At 41.9% G+C, this 18,407-nt stretch overlaps 1 protein-coding gene across 1 annotated transcript in view; it reads right to left on the reverse strand.

Annotated features, from left to right (window-relative positions):
* The window catches only part of SMS (spermine synthase), a 46,041-nt gene extending 34,197 nt beyond the window's left edge, over positions 1-11,844 (reverse strand). The window contains exon 1 of the mRNA XM_050715709.1: positions 11,428-11,844. Coding sequence (XP_050571666.1) covers positions 11,428-11,479 — 52 coding nt within the window. The 5' untranslated portion in view covers positions 11,480-11,844. The remainder of the gene's footprint in view (positions 1-11,427) is intronic.
* Positions 11,845-18,407: the final 6,563 nt, after the last annotated feature.

The following is an 18,407-nucleotide window of genomic DNA, read 5'->3' on the forward strand; positions in this document are numbered from 1 at the left end:
CAGTCAGTTCAAGCAATGCAGTCTTGGCAACCCAGTAAACTCCAAGAAGAGATGCTTTGGGTTGCAGACATTCCTCTGGAGTTTTAGCAGCCAAAAAGCCATTAACTGATAGCCATCTGTCAATATGAGGGCAGCTCAAAGTCCACAGTTCCTGTAAGCATCCAGGCTGGCCTCATGCATAACACCAGCCAGTTTCATCCAGATTCTCCAACTCTGATCTCAATAATCTGTTATTGGACCAGACTATCTCTAAAAATATTCTGTTTCAAGACCTCCTCATACCAAAGGATTTACAAAATCTTTAAGTTATGGGAACAGATTAGATCTCATTTGAGAACACCCACCCCATTTCCAGCTTCAAGTTTTTCTAACCCTGATTTTGAGCCCTCTCCTCTAGGAAGGAAGAATGTAACACAACCAGAAGAGTAGGATGCATTAAAGCATTTATATATGCCTTGGCACTACTGCTGCATTTTTCCCTTGGTAGCTACACTTTTAATAGAGAAAGGTGAAGAGAAATCAAATGAAATGAAGTACTTCATTAAGAATTCATTAAGAGTTAGCACACATTCAAAATGTGTGAAGATTCTGAGAGTCTAGAGCAGCCTCAACAACTGGCACCTTGTTTCTGTTCAGAGCCATGCAAATTCACCATTTCAAGTCATTGTGCTGGGCAAGTCTGAAGCTTTTTTGAAATCCAAAACTCACAAGAAACTTTAGGCTCCAATGCCTATATTTCAGAGGTTTTAGATTTTTTTTTTTTAAGACACTAAAACAAATGTAAAAGAAAAATTACAGTTGGAGTGCCAACCCCTCCCTTATTTCTCATCCTCAGCCTCACCCTACTAGGGCTCCTCCACCCTCAGCATGAGAATATACAGCAGTACATAGTAGTTTGCAGTCAACTAGTTAGCACTTAGTCACCGACCCTTACAGGGCAATTTTTTTTTAATGTTTTCAAGTTTTAATTAAAAGCCGTACTCCTTTCATCCTGGTTAAAAGCATCTTCCTGCACAGAAACATGAGTGCAGAGCACACTAATGCTTGAAATATGCTATCCAGAGAGATTCACACACAAACATCGCAGGCTTAGCTAAGAGCTCAGAACAAACGTTGCCTAAATTGGTCCTTTTGACTCAAAAACGAGTAAATAAATCCACCCCTCACTTGTAAGAGAAAGGGCCCCCTCCAAATAACTCCCCGAAGTTGGTTTTCATGAATCCCCAGGACAAATAAGCTAGCTTTTGCTTGATGTGTTAACAGGTACTTATGAAAAGCAACCATCTCCCACAGTACTAAGTTTTAAGACTGTTCTACACAAGTTAAAGCAACCTGCTCCCTCCCTCCTCCCCACATACACCCCATAGCTACTAACCACCTTTTCCCCAAAGCATCCAGTTGGTTAGGGACTCAACCCAAGATGTTCTCCTTCTGTTGACGGATACCAATCTAAGAGTGCACTGCCACCAAACAGGACACTCCCACTCCTCCTCATTTCTACATTCCTGCCTCTCTTTCATATTAACACTGGTGTCATCTCATGCACCAGACTCAACATATTGTAAGAGATAATGCTGCTATAAGAAGGAGGGACAGGGAAAAGTAAGTACATTTCACAGAAGGTCTGACTTTTCTACCAAAACAACAAAACAGCATCCCACTGGGGCACAGTCAGGACATCCACTACCACCAAATGGCAGAGGTTGGAAGGAAGGTACCGCAGAGGATCATCTCGCCCAGGCCCCTGCTCAGAGCAGGGTCTGTGGCAGAAGGTTGCTCAGGGCCACACCAGTCATGTTTGGGCTGTCTCCATAGACAGAGACTCCGCTGCCTCCATGGGAAACCTGTTCCAGTGTTCAACCAACCTCACAGTAATTTAAAAAAAAGTCACATTCAGCAAGAATTCAGTCAGAAGCAACAGTAGAGTGATCATGAACATCCGTTCATTGACTTCTGCAAGCTGTGCAAAGTGCATGTGTATATAGAAACAGAAGCATCATTGCCAGAGGTGCAGCCTGTTGACCTTCTGTTATTCAAATGTCAGTAACACCTCCCCTCACTCTCCCTTTTGAAACCTTGCAAGAAGTGGTTTGACTTTTTCCTTTGTTTTTCAACTCCTTCACTGAAGGGGAGTAAGATTTTTTTTTTTCGATCTCCTTTAAGGTGATACTCAAAGAAATCTTTAAGATTTCAGCAACGACAGGTCTATGAGCTCCAGCCACTTCAGTAACAGAAAAGCTACACTAGAAAAATTACTCCTTCACTCTCCCCTCTATTCAAAGCTTTTTGTATTAGGATAACCCAAAGTTTAATCAACTATACATATAAAACTAAAAGTGACCTTGTGTATTAAATATCCCAGTGGGTTTTTTTTGTGAATATGGAGTTCCTGAAGGCTTCTGTAGCCTCAGTCTCAAAAATACGTTTGGACATCACTAAGGCTTAAGCCTGAAGTCTGTGCTTTACAGGTGCATAAAATCTCAGTTATTGGATGCCAATGTTAGTGGGCTGGATTAAAAATTAATCCAGTATTAATTGGATGACCTATTACCAAACTGCAGAATAATGGTAACATCATATCTCAAAGTAACACTAGTAAGCACATATCTTGCAAAATGGACTTTACAATCACTATCTTGGCACTTATGTTTAACACTTTCACAATTGTTTATCTTAATCATTTGAAATTCAACACTGAGAATGGCACGGTGGCTCCACAATCAAGGAGAAGTGAAAAGGTAGAATGCTTTCAGTGGTAGCATTTGAGAGTCAATGTTTAATTTCCACTAAGTTTTTTTTTAAAAAGGCAAAATTTTTTGAAAAGTAGTAAAATTCTGCTAGAAGGACAGATTTAGAAGGACAGGAATTATTTCAGTACATTCAGTCACAAAACACCATGACAGAGTTTAATTAGTGAGAACAGAACAGAAGATTTATTGGACTATATATCACAGCACTCCCACCCTTTATCTCAAACTCCCGTGAAATTTCAAACACATCATTTAAATGAAGAAGTAAGGAACGCTAACAAGGTTGCACTGTTTATTCCTCATCACACAAGATCTGTTACAAATGCTTTCCTAGGAACAGTAATCCTTCCATCAAGGAGATTTTCTTACTATAACAGGACCTCTGCTGCATAGCAAACCTGCACCAGCAGCAGAGCACCATTAAAATAAAAAAGGATTCTAATATGTAATTATTTTTTGTCACTCCAAGTGAATATCACATTTCGGGTATCAATGGTCATTCTACATCTATTTTATGACTTGGTGTTAAGAACTATGCTGTTTAGTGCTTTTAGAATACACCAGAAGCATACAATCTAGGTAGCAGATATACCACTATCCTACAGAGATTTTTTTTTTTTTTTTTTTACATATTCTCACTGGAGAGAACGCCAAAGTAAAGGGGCAGAATGAAAAGACCAAGAAACATTAAAGAACATACTCGTTGCATGAAATATACTTTTCTGCTTTACTCCCTCCCTCCCCCTTCTTACCAGGACAGCAAGCCTTCAGGTGAGCCAAACTGCAAAGTCAAGCGTCAAAATAAAGTTAACTTCTCATAGGTACAGGCATCTTTATTAAAAAAGAGACAGAATTGCCTGTACAGTGCATGCCATTTTTCTATTAAGACAAACTCTGCATGTAATAATTTGTTGCAATTTTAGAACTGAATACAAGCATAACTTAATCTCAATTAAATTAACCCAAAGGTTCAGAAGTCCAAATACACTACAGAGTTGCAGTGATCTCAGAGCATTAAAGTCCATGTTATAGTATCTTAATATTGATAAAACAAATCTGTGTGACCTTTCAGCCTGTAGCTGGGTTTAACATACTTTTTCTTTAGTTTCTTTAACAGCTGCTCCATAAGCAGCTGTTTGCACACAGCAACTTGGAAGTGACCTACCTGGCCGTAAACGAATGTGACTTGAGACAGCCAAAGACCAGAACTTAACTAGAAGCTCTTGCTAGTGCCACACTAAAATGCTATGAAAGGAAAGAAAAAAGGGGGGAGGAGGGAGTTCCACAGAACTACTTGTGTGGTGTGTAAGAATCTAATCACAGCAATGAAAGAATGCTTTAACATAAAGATAGCCAATAAACCAATACAAGCATTATGTTTGTTTTCTTACTTAAATAAAGCAAGCACCTAGCACACATGAAGTTATCAGCTGTACTACCACACCTTTTCAAACACAGATTTAGTTGCTGCAGAAAGAACAAGAAAACACTACCAATTTAGAGCTTACTCACTTGAAAACTAACTTTAGGTGTAGACATTGAAGTGCTTATTAATGTATTTTTATAATCATGTGCCACATACTGATTTCCCCACCACCCAGTCAGACCAAAGGGGCACTTTCCAGTTAATATATTCTTGACTTTTCAGAGAAGATCAGACCCTCACTGCAGGCCATTTTGCTTTTTAAGATCACGCAGTGGTAGAGTAGGATGAATCCTATTGACCAGCTGAGGATGTAAGTATCTTGCGGATTGTTACAAATGCAGCCACACACTTCAGCAGACATTAAATCTTGCAGACTGACTCAGAGAAGGCTTAAAACAGGTCACTTAAGGAAAGCAGCTCAGCCTTGTTAAAAACATTTACTAACTTTATTTTGCTGGTCTCCACAGTTTTGTCCCCCAGAACCTCTATGCACTTGCTCACCTGACGTATGCCAGGTAGAGCTTAGAAGCAGCTTAGAAGAACACCAGGTACATGCAGCCTCCACATGCCACAATCCTGTGGAGATCTCTAGGAGCAAGTATCTACCCTCCACAACAGTCCCCTTAAAAGTGTTTATCAGTGCAAAACAATAAGCAATCAAACAAAGCAGATGCTGGTCTGCAGGAAAGCTCAATCTTCACAGTCGCCATTGGTAGAATACCAAAGAAAGGAAAAGAAACCTTTCACTGTAACAATGGCTACCTAGAACAGAGCCAGGAAAGTCAAGGTTAACACACTCGCAGCATGTCTGAAACTAAAACTACTTGATGGGAAGAATGAAGACAACCACCACCTTCCAGAACCTACCTTGATTATATTTGTATAAGCATTTGATTATCATCTCCGACATAACTGAGGAAAGAGTTACTCAGCAAGTCAAGCATTACAAACACGTTTTCCTGGTTTACTCACTGCCTGTAGATTCATCAATATCCAAGAGCTCACTTCTGATGGCTCCCACACCACAATGCACTGATGAATTTTAAAGAGAACACACCACAGAGAACGTATCGATGGCTTTTACCTCATTTGATTTTGGCAAAGCTTCTAGAAGCCCTTGTTGCTGTTAGGAGCATTTGAGGGAACATTTCCAGCCAGCTGTATTAGAGGAACATCTTTCAGTTCAGCAGGGTGAGTCCTACAGGAACATTCCACTAGGGAAAAAAGTTTAAGACACCAAATTCTGGCAACCTGGACAACTCCAAAGCAAAAGCTATTTGGGAGCAGCCACCACAGAGGAAAAAAAAAGGGAGGATAAAAGCAGCAAAGAACTGCTGGGTCACTCTACCTTCTGCAGGTACACAGTGATCACATGCAGATTTAATGAATGCTAAAAACAGTCTCTTCAATTCACTCTGACATTGACAAATGACTTTCTGGATTTTTCAGAAAAATGCATACTTTAGAAGTGGTTTTGCTATTCCTGGGATCTAATTACATCTAACTGATAGTTAACTTTTTAATTACTAATCTTCTGGAACAACACTGAACAGTTCATCCGAAACCCTGTAGTCCTGTGGTAGCTCTAGAAGAAACATTTACAGGCCTTACGAGCAACATCTGACATTCTGAAAAGTCACACTGCTCTGTTTAGTTTCCCCTACACTGTTATTTCACCCTGTAATGGTATTACAGGTTTTTCCACTTTGTATAAATTCACTATTTTTCAATACAGATGAAGCCTTTGCACACCAACAGACTTGAAATATACAAAACTCATTACATGAAATATTTGTTGCACTGCTCTGGACAACACATTGGAAGCATCTTTCATCTTTTAAATGTTTAAGATTCTCAACCCAGCCTCTCCCAAGGCTTGCTACTTGGTCAAGTTTAATTTTGCATGGGAAGGCTGCATTTCATTAAACCTCTTGTAATGCTGTATCCCAACAGATCATCAGTGCTGAGCAGTACCTGAAGACAGAAGCCAAAGGCATTTGCAAACCAACATTCTCACACATTACATCTGACACACCACCTTTGCACACAGCATATTTACGTGCTCAGAAAGCTTCCTTCATCTGACACATGGCTTGAGCCTTAACATCAACAAATGTGGTTTTAACACCTCCACTCCACTAGCTTCATTTGTCTCTCCCGGTCATGTGTAAACTCAAGTCCACCAACTGGTAATATAAACTGTTCACATTTTAAACAATATTATCACCTGTTGAAACACTCTCAAGCCTGAAAGAATGTTTTGTAGAGTTACTTGAAACATCTTATAAACTGGACTTTTTCAGAACAATATGACCATTTTTTTTTTTTTTTATATATATTCAAGGATGTCAAACATTGCAGTACATAAGGCAGTATTATTCAAACAGCTGTAAAAAAATGGATGTGAGGACTGTTGAATCTTTACACCCCCTAGACCATATATATTCAGGCTTCACCTGATGGCATTTCTTTATGCATAAAAAATGGGCTGGAAGTCTAAGACATAGCATTACCAGCAGAGTTAATAGCACCTTCTTACACTGTAATGAATGCTTCAGCCAGTACAGTTTCATGTATTTTAACTAATTTGCAAAGCAGTTAGTGCCTCTGCTTTAAAAAAGTGCCTCAAAAAAAAAACACACACAACCCACCCTTTTTGTAAATGAAGCTCATCTTCGGTAAGTACAATTACAGAGCAAAACACTAATCAAAGAAAAAAATTTGCAAGTCAAATACAATATCCATGGTGCCAGTTCAGGTATGCACAAGAAAGCTGTTAGTAAATTATTCACCTCTTAATATATCACCCACATCTAAAATGTTAGTGGATGTGAAGTGCTGCAGCTATTAGCTTTTTTATTATTATTTAAATGCATTCCTGCTGATGACAGGCTTAACACTTCTTCCACATACACATACACAAAATTAAGCAATTGATCCCATGGACAGAAACAAAGCTACAGGCAGAAGACCTAAAAAGGAGGCTCAGCCTGCAGGTTCTTCTTTCTCCCTCTTCTTTCCATCTCCATAAAAAACACTAACTTGAAGAAAAAACAGAACACATACACGCACATGTCCACTTACCCCTTTTCTTAGAAACCCAAGTGTTGCCCTACCTGCAGTACAGCCCTGTAACTCCCAGTGTGAGCAAATCCACAGAACAGTTTCACTAGTTTCTTTCATTAACTGCATCAACTCCAGCAATCTCTGCTTTCCCCCAAACAGCTCACTCATCTACGCCCTGCCCTCAGTCTTGCCAGCACATCTGTTCATGCAGCTGCACAATGAACTGTATAATCCCCTGTGCCCCAAGCAATAATCCCAAGCACTAAAATGTAAAACTTAAGAGCTTCTTGGAAAACTAACTTAAGTTTTCAAAGCAACTTCCCAATGCAAGTAACAAAGAACAAGTCTGAATGGAGTCTCCATATATCTTTCCCTCTCATTAAAAGATCTTGAAAAACATTAAGGATTTCTATATTCAACAGCACAGAAAACTAAGCTCCTATGACACCTTCATGCATGGATGAAAACACTCCCATGTATGAGCAGATTTACATTATGTAGTAATCTAAACTCAATTCTGTTAAGGTATAAGACCTCAAGCATTACATACTTTCATAATGAAGCCGTTAAACTAAGTAACTCAAGTCCCAAATTCCTCATTTCTGATGAACTAACCAATTAATAAGAATGTCATTAGCCCAGAAGTAAAAGGCACAACTAAAGCCTTCTCTGCCCCAATTAAGGAAGGTGAATGAACAGTGTCCTTTTTCATAAAGGAGAGGTTTGTTAAAACAGTCTTTGTGCATTTCAGGATAAGGAACACTATGCTGTCTGCCTGCTGAAGCTGTCTGGTTATCTGCTCAGGCAGCCACAGATAAACAAAATACTTCTGCCCAACAGATCAAGCCCCACAGTTCCTACTTTAATGAGCTTGAGGAGCTGACCATAAAGTCAGGTTGCATTAGCCAGCTGACAAGGATTCGGTCCTACTTATACCTAACACTTCTTTTTTTTGAAATGAAGATGCGTCATTAGATGAGGTGTAATTATGAAGACATAATCATGAAGACAGTCAAAATAGCCTTTTTTATTCTAATTTGTAGATTTTGTAGTACATTACTAAATCTAGCAGTTTTCTTTTAACTTTCAGGAGATTGAGGTACATGTTTTCATTCAAGCAACCCCATTCCCAAAGCAGTGTTTTTCCTCACCCTTCCCACCACCCCCGATCTGAAACCAACACAAAAGGAAATCCCACTTTCTCCTTTTTCACTTCTACAACCATGCTTCCATTACTGGCAGCACTCAATACGTCCAACTACCAACCTCACAGAAGGGAGGTCAGCAAATATTAAAAAAAGCCTAATATTCCAATTATTCATTCTCAAGATACTTGTTGGGTACACACTTTTATTCTGAAGAATGAACTGAACATGGACCACAGTCCCATATCCTGAACAAACTGAACTGCCTAAAGACAACAGGGCTGCCGTTGAAGGTTTTTGGCACATGACAAGCAAATAAGCCCATAGGGATCACCCATCAGAATGCACACCATTCTACAGCATAAGCAGTCGCTAGCTAATAGCTGCACAAGTATTAACGTGATAAAATCCTACCTGAGATCCAAACTCTGCCTGAGGTCCTACAGAGCTGCATCCCCTCCAAATCCTTTCACTGATACCCAACTACAGCTTCCCTCAGGACCCTCAAAAGATTGAGGATTAAAACAAGTTACACGCAAGAGGATTAATAAGGAGAGATTCCTATAAAGTGTTAACAACTCAGAAAGACTATCCCACACTTTACAGTCATGTTCAATCCTGATACTAGACAATACCAGCAGTCCTTCTTCCTTTCAGGAATAGGAAAAATACTGGATAGATACTATATTGGGTGTTAAACAAACACTCAAACATTATATTCAAATGACTTCAACTATCATACATAACCACCCTTGTATATAACCTGGCACAGGTTGCCCAGAGAAGCTGTGGATGCCCCATCCCTGGAAGTGTTCAAGGCCAGGCTGGGTAGGGCTTTGGGTAACCTGGTCTGGTGGGTGGCATCCCTGCCCATGCCAGGCAGGCTGGTACTGGGTGATCTTTGAGGTCCCCTCCAACCCAAACCCTTCAATCATATGCAGGTTCTTACTTGAAGACACCATGACCATGTACACTTACTGCAAGATGCATTATAATGGAATATGAACGAACTATTGAAAAATACTTGCTCTCAGAGGGTAAAGTCTTGCTTTTCTACAAGCTAGGAGTCAACAGCTGTATTAGAACCTACCAAAAGTAACTCATCAAGAACTGAGGGCAGATAATGTTTCAAGGAACAAAGAGTGTGCATCAACCAAGAAGTTAGCAGATTATGCATTTTCTAGAATACAAGGATGCTACAGCTTCAGCTGAGATGTAGTGGTAGTATTACCCTCACAAGATAATAGAAGGTTCAAAACCACGCATCTGATTATAAGAAGTCATTTCAGAACATTCAGAAGTTTTACTAAGTAAGTTAGAAAAAAATAGTTGATGTTCCATGATTTTGCATTAGAATTTAAGTCCTTTAACACAAGTCTACATTCACCAATCTTTCTCTACAGACAACTCTTTATGGCTTGGCCACAAGCACTAGACAAAAGGAAAATGCCACACGAAACATACACTACAGCGAACTACAGAGCTGTCACGGGCTCTGAAAAGTTCTTTGCCTCTCACTACAAATGTCTATTGTGCTGAAACAAACACAAGGAGAAAAAGCTTCTTCCCTCCTTTGGTCTGCACAGCAACACTTCTGCATCCATCCTAATTGGTGAAAGATGCAAGCACTGTCTTCAAAAGAAAACGGAAATGGAGTGAGAAGTGTTTAAGATCATTATCACGGTCTCTAATTAATGGTATAGTTTTAAATATCATAGAGCAGTTAATACAACTCTGGTTTGTTTTCAGTACACCTAGTCCTACACCTTCCTCTAACATTTCTGACTCCTCTGCAGATGCCAGCACTGCAATGCATGAGAGCTCTGTGCACCAAGCAGGCAAACAGATCACTGCATTGGGACTGGGGAGGAACAGGAGGTTCCACAAAACTGGATTTTAGACTGGCTTAGCTTCTTGGTTCTGTTCATACTGTTGGACATGGTGCTTAGGGACACGGCTTAGTGGGTGACATTGGTGGTAGGGGGATGGTTGGACCAGATGATTCTGAAGGTCTTTTCTGACCTGAATGATTCTATGATTCTAAGGAAAATGGCAGGATAACGCACAGCGTGCTTGGTGTCTGCTTACCATGAGTGACTAAGCTGCACTGTAAGACCTCACCATAAAACCACCTAAAGACTTTCACCTCGAAGCACATTTGCATATTCTAAAGCAAACTGCTTTGAGAACAACTCCATTTACATCCTCCCCCCTCTCTGCTCTCAGTGTCTCCCTGAGGCTCCAACACAGCAACCTCACGAAGGGCACAGTGCGCAACAAAGCCCTGGGGACAGAGAAACCCCTCTCCCCACTCAACCTATCGACAGATTTTCTTTGTAGATGCGGAGAACTGCCTTCACTCCTACCTCCCTGCAAAAGCAAACAAAAAACACACAATAAATGGAAGTGTTGTGTGGGGGGCGACCAGGCAGCAAGTGGCCGGAGGGGGGGGGTGTCTCACCGCCACCCCTGCCCGCGCTCGGCCCCCAGCAGGGCTCCCCCCGAACGAGGGGGCCTTTTCACGCATTTTGCCTGCCGAGAAACGTGGTGGCTTCCTCCTGGTTCTCGGCTCCACCGTGCCCCCTACAGCCAGCCAGCCAGCCGCGGAGCGACGCTGCCTTTCGTTTCCAACGACTCCCCTCATGCCTCTGCTGTGGGATTAAGGACGAACCCCCCCCGCCCCCCCCCCCATGCCTTTCACCCACCCTTTCCCACCCTCACGGGGCTCCACCGCCACCCTAAGGCCTCCATCTCCACCCCAAGCGACACCCCCGCGGCCGGGGGCCCTGCCCGAGGCGGGAGGCGGCGGCGGGCCCCGGCGGAGGCCTCGGCGGGACCGCACCGCGCAGGCAGCCCGGGGGCGGTGATGGCGGCGGCGGGCGAGCGAGAAACGAGGGCATCTGCGCGGCGGAGGACGGAGCGGGGCTGCCGCAGCCGGGCCCAGCAGGAGGGCGAGCACCGCCGCTCCCACCGGGGCGACCCCCCCAGGGATGGGGAGAAAGGTGTGCGGGAAGGGTCCCCTCAGAGCCCGCGCGGGTACCTGTGGCGCCGAGCATGAAGTCCAGGGTGCTGTGCCGCGCTGCTGCTGCCATAGTGAGGTAGAGCCCTGTGCCATGCCTGGAGGAGGAGGCAGCGGCGCGGCGAGCGCGGCGGGGCAGCCTATATGGGCGCGGGGGCTGCGGCGGCGCCGCGGCGATGGGCCCGCACCGGGCGGGGCTCGGGAGGCCCGGGGCGGGGCGGGACGAGATGGCGGCGCCGCGGCCGTTAGCGGGAGGGAGGGGACGGGATGCGGCTCTTGGCCGAGATGGCGGCCGCGGCTGGGACCCGCGATGGGAGATGGCGGCGGCTTGTCGGGAGCCGCGGTGGCTCCCCGAGCCGGAGGCCGCGGGCCGCTCAGCGGTGCCGGTGCCCGCCCCTCTGAGGCTCCCACTGTGGGCTTCCGCACGCCGTCCTGCTGGGGCCAGTCGTTACGGCTGGGGAAAAAACAAAGCAAAATAAAAAATAAAAACCAGTCTCGATTTCCTTTAAGATTCAATTCGCTTCCCCGCCACCCAAAATCCCTTAACTCTCTCCCAGCGCTAAGGCCATGGATCAGCTTCCAATGGCGATGGTGGCCTCAGCGCTGGGGCCGTGCAGCTGCCACAGAGCTGCTCCTCGCCCAAGGCCTGTGCTGAGCAAGCAGGGTGCTTGCTTCAGGCGAGCTAGCACCAGAGAATCCTTAAAACCCTTCATTTCAAGTCTTTTTTGTTTGATTTGTTGTTGTTGTTGTTGTTTGTTTTTAATGAAGGATAACTAAAAATTGCATGTTGAAGCCACAAATGGTACGAGCCATGTGTAGTTACAAACCCAGAAAACACACCATCTATAACTATTTAGTGATAGGATTGGTGTTTAATTTTGTCAGTTATTACACATCTTACAGCTCTTGGTTCCTTTCTTGCAGAGGTCTTGGCAGGATTGAGATGTAATTTGAACAATGCCACGGCATCGGTGATTTCATGTGATTCCACACCTTTAACAAAAGAAGTTTACAAATAATCATTATCACCCAAGCTAATGTACTACCGTCATTATTTCCATAAGCTGCAGTAACATTTTTTCAATGTAAGTGTAGATTGTCCTCCTTTTGAACAGTACAATTCCACATGCACCGTGATCAAAGCAAAAACATTCACTGGTGAACTGCATCAAAAAATGCATAGATGTCTGCAGATCTGCAATAACTACAGCTTTGTCAGGTTGGTGTTAATTGACTCAGTCAATCCATAAGAAGCTTTTTTTTATTATTATTATTTTTTCTCTCTCCAAAATAGCCAAAGTTAGCCAAAAACCTGGGCTTTGCAGGTTCCCATTAAATATCTTTGATCCAATCCTGGATGTTACAGGGGATCATATAATCCCTCATTCCCCACATGCAAGTAGATAGGGTGTACTTGCTGCCATTTCACCAAGATTCCTGCTTTTTCTTAGTGCCATGCCTTAAAAATAAATAAATAAATAAATAAATAAATAAATCACTCTTCCTTGCTCCCTTCTCTGGTCTTTCTGCTGATTTTTCGTTCAGACATGCAGCTGCCACAAGGCAGCCAGGAAGATTCCTGTATTTGATGAATCTCTTATGTCTCTCACCTCTGCTTACAGTGGCTGCAGTTGTTTCAGTACCTCATGTACATAAGAAGCTTACTGAATTCTTTTTTTCTTTCTTAGACTTCAGTGGCCGGCGAAGAAATTACCAAAGCCTTTTGTTTAGCTGAACTAATTACGTTATCTTTCCATTGTGGAATAGTCAGAAGAAGGTAATAGTGATGTTGTCACCTAAGTACCTACAAGTATTTGTTCATACGTGCCAGGAGCCTAGCTCAATTATGCCCTTATATACCATGAAGCAGCTTCACCAGGTTTACATGGGAAAAAAAAAATAGAACATCAATTTGTCTTGCAGATCTTTTCCTGGCATTAATTTTGCTGTTTAAGGCCAAACATTGTGGACTGCTACTAGAAGACAGGTAGAGAATCATCTTTCCAATTAAATTTGCTGTGGGGAAAAAAAAAAAAAAAAGAAAAAGAACAAACTGTCATCTTACCATACTCCTTGTTTTTATGGTTGGTAATCACTGGACTTCAACTGAAGAGCTGAAAAAGCTAATGAATTATTTCAGAGAATAGTATAGAGTCTTTCTTAAACTTCATTTTAAAGGACAGTTATTAGCCACTTGTTATATATGGTCTTACAGAGCGTCAGAAAGCCCACAGAATATAAGCATCCAGGTGATGGATCCCATTACCAAGGAAGGAACTAACAGACTTCTCTTCCGCTCCTTTGGCATGACTTACCTTTGCCTACTGCTTAACTAGGTCATGCCTGGGATATTTTGGGGGAATCTTCCTATTAGAAAATTACACTGAAGGGGAATTTAAAGAAGAGCAATTAAAATAATTAAGGAGATTGAGGGATTTACGAGACAAGATCAAAAGAGCTGGAATATTAAAACATGCTTCACCAATACTGTGGAGATTGGATGACATCATAGTGTTTAAGATTAGCACAGGCTATGTGGAAAGAGTTTATTCAGTGTAAGGGTTACATTCACATTTTGAAGCCTGTGGAGACTGCAAAAGTGGACACAACATGGAAAAAAAACGTTCATGCACCAGTATTTGCCCAGTTATGGAATGCTTTGTTCTGAAAAGCAGTGGGAGAGGCCCTACCCTTTGCAGGAGCTTTGGTAATAAGCTAAGGCACATCGGCTGAAGAGAACAATCTGCAGTGGAAAAAAGCTGGGACAAAGACCTTAAATTGTATGCAATAACCTGCACTAGAGGTGCGTTTTAGCCTGCATCACCTTTGTTCTCCCGTCCAGCTGAAATACCAAGTGTTTCAAAGTTTTTCGAGCAGAACATCATGGTATTTTTAATTACAGACCACCAGTTCATTTTCCCTGGCTACATCCCACCTGTGTTCATTGGTCTGAAAATATTTCACCTACAACTACCACAACCTCAAGTTCACTTCAGGAATTAAACTATAATTATGAGGTTAAACAACTTCTTCATCACAGACAGCAAGAAATAGCCTCTAAAAAGACCTTTTTGCTCATGTTGATTGAGATAGTTCACGATTATTTTTTGTTGTTGTTAGTGCTTCTTTAGGACTACCTGTATATCTTATAGCGCTCACTAATGAATATTGTGGTCATCTTGCAATGCTAATTAAAACCTTGAAATCAAAAATACCTGTTTAAAATATAGACATGCACATGGATGTCTGTATTTTGCACACACCCCAGACCCAATTCTTTATATTCAAATTAACAGTAATCAATTCATGCTGAACGGAGGCATTTGTACAGTACAATTAAATAAGCAGCATAATGTGCTAATGTGTAGCTCCGTGGTAAAGTGATTGTTAGAAAATAGTAACAAAATGGGAAAAGCAGGGGCTAGAACAAAAAGAAGCTTAGAGTCTGATGCAGACTCCTGGAAACAGTTTAATCGCTTTCACTATTTATGCATCATATTGGGTCACTTTTTACCCCAGACTTTACACCAAAAACAAACAAATAAACAAAACCAAGAACAACACTACCACAGCTGTAATTATTTAGTATTTGCTTGTAACTGATAGAAGTAACAGTAAATTTGCAAGAGTACAGGATGGAAGGTAGAAACTAGATGGACACTTTTTAGAAAAGCAGGACAGGGAAAAAAGGGTCTTGTAAGTTTGTGTCTGTTCTTAGAAAATGGCTTGAGGTAAGAATGTGGTAGCACAATTATGATGAATGGTGAAGTTCACCTCTTAGCAAAACAGTGTATCTTATTATAAAGACAAATCAATGCTTACTGGAGGTGAACATCTGTTTAATATGGCTAAGAAAACTAGAACTTACTATTCTAATGAATTTTCTTCTTTCATTTGTATTTCTACTCTTGTGTCTGAGCATGTTACTGTTTACTAAAACAAATAAAATTTATCTCCCTCTTCTTGTGTGCTCACAATCAAATATGTAGACTTGCTAGGGCATTGCTCTAGACTTAAAAGGAAAGAAAAAAAAAAGCAAACTATCTCTTTCAAATTAAATTTAGGTACTGCAGAGCCTACATCTTACTGGAAACCATGAAAAAAAAAAAAAAGAATATGTAACTTGAAAAACAAGTATGAGTTGAACAAGGAAACACATTCAAGTAGATTACAAGATGAGTAAAGATTATTTTATTTTATTTTTTAAGTTCTGCAAACAAGGACCTTGTAGTCAAATTATATCATAGGATGTAAGGCACCTCACAGAATAAGAGAACAATTTCAGGAAGTTTTCGCAAATTCAGATAAGAGTTAATTGCTTAAATGAATGGTACCATAAATTGTAGCACTTATTATACTCTGCTTTTTGAGAACCTTCTCCTGCACACCAGCCAGAGTGCTGTATTTGGACCCTTACAATGGGATTTCTGTTGATCCAGGCAGACTACAGTCTTTAGGCAGAGACTGCTCACCATGGAGGTGAGACTTCATGTTCAGCAGCCCCACAGTCCTGGTCATCCCGCACACCTTCTTCAGGGACACCCAGCCTGAGTTAGTGCTGTGACAGTGTGCTCCCACTGCTTCCCCCCATCCTTTCAGTCTGACTGCCTCACCCAAAGACCTTGCTCAGCATCTGAGGGCTAATTGCAAAGCCTTTTTCAGTGGCCACAGTGCTGGTTATTGTCTGGCTCAGAACAGACACTGGAGGAACTAACAGGAGAGACTAACGTTTAAACATCTTGCTCAACAGCCAAGGGCTAATTTGAGCAACATGCTCACAAAGAATCAGCTGGTAAACAGTATAACCATAAATCAGTCATCTTGCCCCATAAATAGTGAGCAGCCCAAGAGCCCTTTGAGCTCTCCTGACAAAACAGCAGGCTGCACACCAAGGTCTCCCCTTGGGTCAGGATGGCTCTCAAGGTTACTTCCTTGTATTGAGGGGATCCTTATCGCTGCTGTCGGCATGTGTAATAGCATGCTAACACATTGTAATGGCACTTTCTGATCACACTTTATAATCTTAGATAGCTAAAAGATTTGTGTAATGTATCTAATCCTATAGGCATAAACCACTAAGTCTGGGATTGGGATAGGATCCCATCATATCTAGACTCCCTCCTCAGAGTCAGAGCAATCAATAGGAACTCCACTCCAATTCTCATTATTCAACAGGAGGGTGTGCTCCCTGGTGATAAACCTTTAGGTCAGGATTAGGGTAGAATCCCGTCATATCTAGACTCTTCAGAGTTTGGAACGGGAAAAGGAGCTCCATCCTAAACCTCATGACTAATGACACTGTCAACCCTGCCTAGTGTAGTATGTAATGTCTTTTATGTAGTGTCTTTATATTGTATTTAATTTCTTTTATTTAGTGTCTTTATGAAGTATATAATGTCTTTTAAGTAGTGTGTGATTAAATGTATCTTCCAATTATAATTAGGTGTACCTTGCTGTCATCGAATCTTTAAGTCATGTAACCTTCGTTAAATCATTATTCTATATCAATAACCCATATTGCTCTCCTCTGAATGAAGTGCATATTATTTCCATCCACAACAAACCAGTGTAGTCAGCAGGATACAAGTAGTATCACTGATTATTTACAAAAGCATGGAGTGAACCCAAGTCCCAACTTCTCAGAAGAACAGGCTCATGACAAAATGCTGAGTACCTGTTTAGAAGCTACATATCAGGAAAGGGAGAACAGAGCTAGAAAGGAGCAGAATGTAAAGGGAGAAAGAGAAGGAAGGAAAACAACCGAGTTGTTACTGTCTTTAAGAATTGAACAGTTGCAGAAACAGTTACAGGAGGGAAAAAAAAAAAAAAAAGACAAAGGTTGGGAAAAGAAGACATACAGATCAGAAAACTAATAGTATCCCCTAAGTACTGGGATGGAGACATCGGGGGAGTCCTGATGATAGCGAGCCAGAAAAAGATGACACTGTTCCCCTCAGATCCTCCTGCATATGAATCAATCATATCATAGAACAGTTGGAAAGGGACCGTAAAGATCACCTGGTTCCAACCCTGCTGCCGTGGGCAGGGTTGCCACCCACTAGATCAGGTTGCCCAGGGCCTTGTCCAACCTGGTCTTGAACACCTCCAGGGATGGGGCATCCATAGCTTCTCTGGGTAACCTCTCCCAGTGCCTCACCACTCTCTGAGTGAAGAATTTCCTCCTAACATCTAATCTAAACCTCCACTCTTTTAGTTTAAAACCATTCCCCTTGTCCTATCATTATCTGATTGAGCAAAAAGTTGCTCTCCATGTCCAAGCTGTTGAGTCTCCTCGAACTTGCTGAGGGTGCACTCAATCCCACTGTCATTGTCATTGATAAAGGTATTAAACAGTACCAGTAGCAAATACCCGTTGTTAAAACAGAAAGAACTGAGGGATCTCAGGGTGGTGCTCTGCAACATATTATGCAAACCACCCCAGGATCCATTGCAATTGGCAAATCTACAAGAAAAATATAGCAGAAAACCAAGCAAAACTGGGTCTAAATACTCATGGCAAGTCTGGCTAAGTGGTGGTGACCAAGTAATGCTAAGTGAGGATGAAGCAAATGGCTGCAGACCCAGGAGTTTTCTTACATTAGGACCCAACCCAATAGATGTGCCTCATTCTCTCACCAGACAAGTAGCTATTGGGCTGGGGGAATAGACACCAGGGAGCAAAGAAAACCCTCCATAATCCCCATTAAATCTTTTAGTGAGCTCTACAGCCATCACAAAAGCTGCTTGCATACAAGCCGTACATGAATGAGGAACCCATAGTTTCCCACTGTTTGCTACAGTAAATTTTACAATACTAAAACCACTGATTAGAGGAGCCCCAGCAATTCTTACACCTTATGTAGTTGCAAAACAGGATAAAACCTGAAGTGATGGAATATAATGAAAAAGAAGGTAGTAAGCCTCCCAAGCATCTCCCTACACGGGAAGAATTAATACATGGCATTGTTAACTACAGCCGTGAAATGAGCTGGGACAATGTG

This window comes from Cygnus atratus, chromosome 1, assembly GCF_013377495.2.
Source record: "Cygnus atratus isolate AKBS03 ecotype Queensland, Australia chromosome 1, CAtr_DNAZoo_HiC_assembly, whole genome shotgun sequence".
Classification (NCBI taxonomy): Eukaryota; Metazoa; Chordata; class Aves; order Anseriformes; family Anatidae; genus Cygnus; species Cygnus atratus.